General features: G+C 46.5%; 1 protein-coding gene across 2 annotated transcripts in view; it reads left to right on the top strand.

The window, feature by feature from the left end:
• The first annotated feature begins 376 nt into the window (after positions 1-376).
• Positions 377-9999, top strand: part of LOC149361549 (somatomedin-B and thrombospondin type-1 domain-containing protein-like) — a 31326-nt gene continuing 21703 nt past the window's right edge. The window contains exons 1-2 of one of the 2 annotated variants that reach the window (XM_089572714.1): positions 377-411; positions 8035-8450. In XM_089572714.1, the coding sequence (XP_089428840.1) occupies positions 8129-8450 (322 nt within the window). In that variant the 5' untranslated portion in view covers positions 377-411; positions 8035-8128. Of the gene's footprint in view, positions 412-5616; positions 5702-8034; positions 8451-9999 lie in introns of those variants that run through there. The other variant, XM_089572715.1, reaches the window with a different exon arrangement.

Raw genomic sequence — 9999 nt, 5'->3', positions numbered from 1 at the left:
CCTCCATTGTGTCCAACGAGCCGCTCGTCACCCTCCCTGCCTACGGAACTGTCCCCTAACAACATCTCGCGAGCGAGAACCACGCCGGACGCCCACACAGACAATCCACTCGACAACCCCGTCTCTAGCTTTCGGAACGAAGTACGGAGACGGTTCGGGCGGGGTCTTCCGTCGGCGCCGCGTCTTCACGGCGCAAACAAAGGCAGTCGGCCGGCGGCGGTTCGCAGCGGGGATGCCCCGGCGTCGGCTTCCAGGGTAGATAAGCGTTCGCGGAGCGTGCTCTCCGGCCCGCCGTCGCGACGAGAAGCTCGCTCGACGGAAAGTCAGTGCGCACATGTGCACAGCCCGCTGCCCAAGACGGATGGACAGAGCAAAGAAATGCGACGCGAGATACACGTTCAGTGCATTGCGGTGAGTGATAAGACGGCAAGAAAAGAGTTTAAAAAATGTAAATATAAGTATTTTATGAGGACAGGTAAATGCCAGTAGTTACCAGTAGCGGTGCACACCTAAACCACGACTTGACGGCTAAGAAGGGAGGGAAAGTTGAGAGAGAGAAAGACGTCTCCAGTGGTAAGCTTCGGATTAATTGCGAAGTTTTTTTTTCTTTAACTTAGCCACCGCAGCGGGTATCTGCTAAAAGTCGTAGTGCTCAGCAAATTTGACTCGTTGGCTAGGCAAGGAGAAGCTTTCGCGCGGTGTTAGTACAAATGACTTAAACAGGATCAGGAAATACGTTTCGGGTTTAAGAATTCGCTGCCTATTTCTATAGCGGTTCACAAAATTACCATCTCAAATAATTATTATACGAGCATTCACCAAGCTTCCTGGCCCAATGGATTGAAGTGGTATCCACATGACAAATATGTCGGAGCGTTTTTGAGCAGTACAATCAAGACTCAAGGTATGAAAAGCGAAATTACTCCGCCAGATTGTGTCCGACGTGTCTTGTGGCTGCTTCAAGGACCAACAATCATTTTGTGTCATACTTGTGAATAATACAAACCACATTACGGCAGCGTGCACGCATACGTTACGCGTCACCAGTCCAGGGACCGGAATTTGTGTAGAATACTTTCACGAAATTCGCTACTAAAGCTCGCGGCATATCCATAATTAGCGCTTCCTGCGCTTTTACACACCCCTGCAGCCGGTCACGGGGATCCTCTTATTTCACTTTAAGCGCACTGAATGGCAACAGCACGGAAATGGCAAATCATTCACAATACACTACCTTTTTTTACCATAGAATCATTTAATCTAACTCAGAAATTCTGTCTAATACGGCAAATGCAGAACACTGCACGGAAGAAGCAGTAAATATAGTATTAAAGCAGGCTGTAAAACGGGGCCCGCAAAATGCGGACACAACATGATGTAAACAGCGCGAACTACAAGGGACAAGAAAAGAAGGGACACAGGACGAGCGCTGACTCGCAACTAAAAGGTTTATTCACTGAAACCTTCTTATATGAAGAAACAATCAAAGGGAAGAAACAACACAAAAAAATTGAAAACCATGAAACGAACATTCGTCAGGTGCTCCCGAGAAAATTCATCTCCCTATCGCAAAGGAAAACAGATGGTTTGCTGACGCAATTCAGTTGATCCCCTGCGATGTGAAAAGCCTCGACAACTTCTCGTGTCGTCTGATCACTGTGGGTGTATAGTACACGTGTTTGATTGAATAATGCAGTGCATTTTTTTGTCCCTTGGAGTTCGCGCTGTTTACATCATGAATATCTACCAACTCGCCCAACTGAACGTTTTGCGGACACAACCCTCAGCTGCCGCCGCGGTGGCTCAATGGCTATGGTGCTCGGCTGCTGGCCCAAAAGACGCGGGTTCAATCCCGGCCGCGGCGGCTAGAATTCCTTTGGAGGAGAGATTCTAGAGGCCCGTGTGCTGTGCGATGTCAGTGCACGTTAAAGAACCCCAGGTGGTCGAAATTTCCGGAGCCCTTCACTACGGCGTCTCTCATAGCCTTAGTCGCTTTGGGACGTTAAACCCCACAAAACACACCAAACAACCCTCAGCTGCGCGAAACGACTGCTCTGCGGGCTGGTGCGGTGCTAAGAACTTCGCTCAATTTTCTCGAGGCGTCCCCTCAACACCTTAGTGCAGGCAGCTATCAGGGAGCAAAATCTTTGTGGAATTCATGTCGCAAGACCTGGAGGCAGATGGTTGGAGAGCCCACCCATTTCTTTCCTATCTTGAGAAAAACAGCGCTTGCAGACAAAGGACCAGAACGAGAAGGACACACAACTGCGCTGAATAACAACTTTTATTTCGGAAGGGAGCCGATCCGCACCTTTTATACGGAACCGGAGGGAATGATGCGCACGCGCAAATACCAGCAAAGTGGGAGCACGGAAAGAGCCAACACATAGACCAACTATTCTTATCGTCACTGATAACCAATAAAGCAGCCAAAACAAGCGAGAGAAAAAGGAGGGGGGCAGGGAGGCTGGAATGAAAAAAAACGGCTGAGGCTTAACTTGGTTAAGCCTGGAGAATGCGAAGCATCATCGTGTCGCGTAATTTGGAGGCGCACAACCACAGCGACGGCGCGAGGTGGGCCCCCGTTTCTCCACTGTCGTGACGTCATCGTGTCACGTGGTGTGACGTCATGTATCACGTGATTTGGAGGCGTACAACCACAGCGACGGCGCGAGGTGGGCCCCCGTTTCTCCACTGTCGTGACTTCATCGTGTCACGTGGTGTGACGTCATGTATCACGTTATTTGGAGGCGCACAACCACAGCGACGGCGCGAGGTGGGCCCCCGTTTCTCTACTGTCGTGACGTCATCGTGTTACGTGGTGTGACGTCATGTATCACGTGATTTGGAGGCGCATAACCACGGTGAAGGGCTCAAGTGGTAGCTAAAGTAGTATGCTTCGCATAAAAAAAAACGGGGAAACAAAGGCAGTTAGCGCAAAGAAACAATTCCAAAAAATTCTAAAAAGATCCCGAAGAAGCCAACAACCAACATGGCTAAACGAATGACGATGAGAGGTGACAAAGAAATAGGCACTAAAAGCTGAACGGACTGAAGCATAAAAGGTGCAGGAAAAGCCCGCGGAAGATGTAAAAATCGACACGGCTGAAAGATGGCGCAAATAAAAGCGTTAAAACAGATAAAAACAAAAACCTGAGAAGCCGATGAGAATAAAAACAAGCAGGAAAGGTGGTTACTAAAAAATGAAACTGAACAGAAGCAGATCTCTAAAACAAGCAATGATTCGTAAAAACGCGTGGGCGATAAAACCTAAGGTGAGATAACAGAGATGTTTTTACAGAAAAGTTTAAGATGGAAAACATCGTAAAAAGTGGGCGCCAACAAAACATCACGGGATGAAAATAGAAGTTCTTCTAAACTCTACCTCAAACACTCAAGACTCTTTTGTATGTGACAACTTGTCATCTTTTTCTCGTCTTAAACTGAGCGCTTGTCCTACGTCGTTATTCAGCTGTGTGTGTGTGTTTTTCGGCGCTACTGTTTTTTCCTTTCTCGCGTACAATGAACCATCTAGCCCAAATAGAAGTTCTTCTAAACTATAAGCCTATATTGGAGACATTTAGGACAAGTAGGTCCACATTAGAACTGGAAGACAGTGTCAGTGCCTATATAGGGAATATAGTGGCGACCCTCGTCCTCTATAGGACAAGACCTTTGCCATCAGATTCCCAAAAATTCAGGGGGCACTTTGACTGTCTAAAGTGCGTAGAGGCGAAAGCGTTTTCCGCACCACTTTGACTGCTTCTGTGGCACTGGTGGCGTCACATGTAATTGAGTACTAATTGCTAAGTGACGACAAATCATCAACTAATGGTTAATTACTGATTTGTGCCTGAATACTATTTAACTGCTAATTAATGACGCTTAAGCTTCGCCTTTAGGAGTGGAACGCGACAGCGTGTTGCAGCGCTGCCAGGGTTCGATTCCCAAGCTCGGCCAATTTCTTACTCGGTTTTATTTATTTATCTGGTCTGACTAGAAAGGTTAATTGGACTAATTGGTGAAGTAAGCAATTAACTAAACTCAAACTTACTTGGAACATCACTATACGATCCCTTTAATTGGTTGCATGGTTAGTAGCCAAAGTACAATTGGCCCCGTTTGAAATTCGCGCACTGTGACGTTACGACCGTTTCGACCAACTGAAAAGCGTGACATTTCTTGTCGACAGCTCCTGCTTACAACGATGAGGCATTAAAGGCTTCCGCCTTAATAGGCAAAATTGAAACCCTGAAATCGTCGCCATAACTTAGCGATACGTACTGTACAAAAGGTAAAGAGTTTTGGTTTATGGTCGCAACAGTATATCAAGTTCTGGCAATATTGCGCACACGGAATTTAAAAACATATTTACTCAATCAAAGCGTCAGCAGCAGGAGATGCAGGTGGATCACTCGCTACAAAATTTAGCCCCCACCCCCTAGCCTTTTTTTTTCCTGCAGGGAAAACTACTTTTTATTTCAGCTGGTTTACCTCTTCTCATTGCTCAAAGAGTGAAATAACATTTCGATACGTCACCACTAATTTTTACTTGTACTCGAGTATGTGAGCGCGCTGCTAAGTTTCGCAAATGGTCCTACTTCCGTATTTACCTTTTGCAGTAGTCATTTCTCTTGCCATATCCAAATGGTTTCTACATTTCACCGACTGTGCGGCCATTAACGACGAAATACCCCAAGTTGAAAACTTTATCAGGCATTTATTTTTGCTACCCATCACAATGCTGTTAAAGCTATTTGAATTAATGTAGTACACGTGTGTCATTCGAGTGCTTCCTTCTGCCGTAAGTGTAAGGACCTCACATGGAATATTGAATTATCGACGTTCTAATTTACGACAAGAACTATCCATTCGGAATACATGAGCTTCTCTGGAAGAGCATGACCCCAGTGAAAGGCTGCAACAGTACACTGTAATGTTAACTTTCAGCAATATTTCACCATGTAAGTGATATAAGTTTAGCTCCTCTTTGATGAAGAGAAAGTTTACTGTGGAGTTTCAGGGATGTTAACGAATTTTAATCTCCTCGCAGTTTGCATGGCTGCGTGGCAGGGGGAAGCAGTCAGAGAGGAGACGAGGAAGAGCTCTGACAGCAATGTTCAGAACAAATCTCACGGTCTAAAAGCGCATTCACCCACTCTATGGGCAACTTTCGCCTATGTCACAGGGCCCGGCATTCTCTGGTCCGCGTACCACGGCGAAAGGCCCCGTGCATGTCTAGTCTGCTTAATCCCCACCTGCTCCGGATTGCATCGAACATGTCCGCATCGCCAAAGCTGCCGGCTGTTCCATATAATTTCGTCCATGCCTTAATTTGAATACCACTTTTTTTAAAACGTCACTGATATCCTGACATCTCAATTCCGTGGGGACTGCATTCGGTGTCCTAGTACTCGTCGTATCGCAAGGAATTTATGTTCAATAAAAAAAAAAAACTCTTCCAGTTTCACATTAGTACTACGCCATTACTTCTTCTTCATGTGTGTCAGATGTTTTCATGAAGTGTTCCTCTCATCTGCTCGATGCAAACGCAATATCACGTCTTAGATCTCATGTCTGGTGTCATTCTCAATTTGGCTCTTTGAAATGTTAGGTGCTGGGCTGAGTCACCATTCGGTCTTCATGCCACTACCACGGTAATGCATCGTCACGGAGCCCACATTCAGCAACGCCGTTTCAGGTAACACAAAAAATGTATTTGCGGTTGTAACAAAGCACGCATTATAGTTATAATCACGGGGTCGCGTAGTTTTGCTGATACCTTTTCCTTCGCCCATTCCTCGCTGTCATTCTCATTAATTTCCGTCGTTTTCAAAAAGGAAGAACGAGAAATTATGCATGGCATATCCTTCGAAACTCATTCACCCTTCAAAGAATGAATTCTTGAATTTCTATGATACAAACCACCGTTCTGCGGTTCGCAATGCACAGTGACTAACAAAATAAAAAAAATCTTTTACCAATGGCCAAATGGTTCGTAACTTATCGCAGAGGAGCGGAAACGTCACTTCCCTGTTCGGAACGCCGAGCACGCTTTCTGAAACTGCGACTTGAAGTCGCTCTTTAAACAACAACCGTGAAAAAGACAAAAGAACGTAAAAAGCGCGCTGCAATAATTTATCAGGTCAATGATACAGCTATTATGATTATCTTTTCAATAATTATAAGGTCAACCTTCCCAGTATTAATGGTTTTAACAGTAAAATTACAACCATACTCCAAGCATCTCCAGCAACACTTGTAACTGCATATTCCACTTAACAAGTACTGATGGCCGAGATCGTTGCACATTCTGTACAAGAAGGAGCTAAAAATTGACACTCAGACAGAGAAGAAGCACCAAAAACACACGCATAGCCACATTTAGATCGCATCTCTAAACAGGCGAGATTGCTCACAAAAATAAATAGGCGAAACAACCCAAACCATAAATCAGGTGAAAAAAGTACTTTTTAATCACTAAACAAACACTAATATCGTCCGCAATACTGCCCAGGATAGCTGTGCAAAGGGCTCAAATATGAATATACCTTCAGTATTGCTTAGCACATAGAACCTGCGAGTTCTATAATTTGCAGCACGGCCTTGGCAAATGATTTAAATATAAAAAGCCAAAAATGAAGTTTCACTACATTTCATTTCATTTATTGAAGCCTTAAGGGCCCGTGGGCATTACTTAAGGCGGGGGCAAGAGCAGTGTGCAACAACATATGATACCAGCTCAACAAAAACAAAAAAGCAAAGGAACGAAATCAAGCAAAAAAAAATCATGTAAAGAGACAGTAACCCAGGATCAGCTAATTTAGTAAATCAGTTCAGTCGTTTTCACGCAACACAGTCTAAAAATAAATACCTTATTCAGTGGCTTCGCAAAAAATTTCCATTAAGCACCGCCCGGCGAAATTCAAAATGAAAACTTAAAAACATCAAAATTTAAACTTAAATAATTGGACCTTATGCTCTGGGATAAATTTTTTTATTCTGGAAAACATTTCATTCTTCTTCACTTCTTCGCACATCTGTTTGCCCCACAGAAGTTTTGGTTGTCCTTGGAAATTCTTGCTTTCGTTGATGACATGCGACCTTATATTGAATTTTCATTTAAGACTGCATAATATGAAATGAAAATGAAAATTGATTTTTGAGACAGGAAATGGCGCCAATCTGTCTCATATCTCTGCGGACACCTGCACCGCGCCGCAAGGGAAAGGATGTAGGACGGAATGAGAAAAGAAAGGAAGAATGAGTTGCCGTAATGGAGGGCTCTGCAATAATTTCTACTACCTGGGGATCTTTTACGTGCACTGACATCGCCCATCACAGGGGCACCTTTGTGCTGTGCGATGTCAGTGCACATTAAAGATCCCTAAATGGTCGAATATGTCGCAGTTTCCTGCTAATCGCTCCAATCTTTAACAGCTCAACCATATGACTGTGATGCTCACGCATGCCAGTGACCATTTCTAGATATACGTGGTAACGGATTTCATACACAAAGAATTCTCATCTTTCATCTCCTACATTAACGACAGCTCGATCCCTTTCAAATGCCTCGTGGTGCATCTAGCTCCTGCCCCTCCTACAGGGATCACATGCACGTATAAAATTGCAGCAGAAGCAGTTTCTGTCTCGCACGCGAATGCGAAGTCACGGTTCACTGGGGTTCAGCCAAGTGACGCTCTTCTGTGCCGATCTCGGAAACTCCTCGGCCTACCGCCCGGGAGCTAATGGCCGAGTCATCACACGCGGGGAACAAACCGCTCTTTCCAGCCTATTTCAACCCCCCTCCCCCCCCCCCAACAATACGGCGCGCATGGCGCCGGACCACAGCCCACACTCATAAGCGCGCACCACACACCCTCTCTTGCGGCCGCCTTCTCACCACACAGCCTTTCCTCCTCTCAGCGCGACCAGCTGTGTGGAGAGGAGCCGCTGCTAGAGACGAGCCGCCCGCTGTGTGGTAACGGCGCGGGGGTCCAAGTGTAACCCCCGTCTCCTCTCCCTCCCCCGCAGAGGCGGAGGGGTCTTCTTCCAGCGGCCGGCGGCCAGAGGGACGACCACACACCGCCGCGCAGAGCCCGACAGAGGAGCCGAGAGGACAGTGCCAATGGGACAGGACGGCGGTGCCACGATGCGTCTCCTCTCGGCTGTCCTCGGCTGCTGGCTGCTGCTGCTGGGCGGCCACGCGGCCCCGGACTTCCCGGCGATGCGCAGGCACACCGCCGACAGCTCCTGCCGGGCCGCGGGTCTGTGCTGCCCCGGGCGGGACGCCTCGTGCGTGGTGCGCAAGGCCATGCCGCCGCCCTCCCTCGGGGGAGGCTCCAACGCGCTGGTCCAGGCCGAGGAGCGCGACGAGCAGTCCTGCTACTGCGACCACGCCTGCCTGCAGCTGGGAGACTGCTGCGACGACTTCAAGGAGTCCTGCGGAGGTGAGCCCCGCGCTCGCGGCAACACAGTGTAGAATCGATTGGAAAAGTCATGGATTGCTCTCTTTGCATTCCGGCATTCGTTCAGGGACGAAGCTTATTGGGGTGTTTATATTTATTTCTTCAGGTATACCTCCAGTGTATCGTTATAGGGCTTCCAAGCAGTCTAGGCTTTACAAATTAACAGAGGAAGACAAAGAAAAGCTCAGACATTTTAAAAATGTGACTGAAGAATTGAAAAAAACAGCGCAACGGAAGACGAGACAGGAGAAGGACGAACACCAGCGCTTCAAACCAATTCTTCAAACATGTACCAACCAGCCCGTATTTGCACTCTTCTAGAAATATGAACCTATAAGCCAAGCGCGTACGCGCATCTGTTGGTGCTCGCAACAATGCGCTCCTGATTTACGTATGAGGGATGTAGAAACTTAGCTTGATTTTAACACGGAGCTATCGAGGACGCCTCGAGGGCATAAAATGCTCAAATCGGAACCTCCCATTGCCCTTTCACGCGATGTTCTGACCACTTATAGCAAATTCACTCCTACAACGCAAGTAGAAGGAATATGCTACTACGTAACTTATGCAGGGTGATCAAGATTACATCTTTTCACCGTACCAAGAAAGAGAAGGCATCATTTTATGTGCCTACAGCGATTTGATTCTTGCCACGCGGAGACAATGAAACCATGGTGTTTTCCGGCCAACTGGCCGTAAGTCTCGACTAAGACACATTTAGGCGCATTTAACGTCCAGTGAGTCTAGTTTCAGTTGCTCTCCCGCCCTCCCTAAAAGAAAACGTTTCGCGTTCATCAAGAATTGAACTCGGTCACTGCGGTCAGGAACCTATAGTGGATGCAGGCAATATTTGTACTTGTTTTGCGCTTATGTAATAACTGGTCGCTGTCTCCTCAGTAGCTTCTGAACAGGACTGCATAGGTGCACCACATTAACGCAAGCTAGCATTTTTGCTGAGTTCACCAAGATTATGAGCGCTAACCTGTACTATGCAAAAGGCGCTATTCAAAAAGGTTCACAAGCAGTTGAACAATACTTCGAATGGCTTACTTCCGAAGAAACTGTCTGACCATTGAAATATCGCGACAGTGTTCTCAAGCGTTGCGCTGTCCTGTAAGTATTGCAGGAGTATCAAAACGATGTTACTCCTAGTCACCCTTTCATTGTTTCGTTTTTCCCCTCTTTTTGTAAACTTCTTTCACGCGCATGACATTCAAGGCTAGCTGGTTACGTAACAGCAGGACATCGGAATAATCAGAAAATTCTCAGCTAGAAGAATGGATATTTCTGGGAACACGGATGTATGGTGAAAAAAAAAATTCTTATTGGACAGCGCTCACTCTCCCGCAGTAGAAAATACGCTAAATATGCTGTTCAACAATGCAGCGCAAAGCGGCCACTACCATCCTCAGCTACTTGCTTGTAACCGTGCAGATATTGGCTGACCGCGGAGTAACAAATCAAGCACGAAAACTGAAACACGAACAAAGTCAGATGCAAGCCAAAAAAATAAAACGGAAGGCTAAGGATA

This window comes from Amblyomma mixtum, chromosome 2 (genome assembly GCF_055824585.1).
Source record: "Amblyomma mixtum isolate Tamu chromosome 2, ASM5582458v1, whole genome shotgun sequence".
Lineage (NCBI taxonomy): Eukaryota > Metazoa > Arthropoda > Arachnida > Ixodida > Ixodidae > Amblyomma > Amblyomma mixtum.
This window is presented reverse-complemented; position numbering and strand designations above follow the sequence as displayed.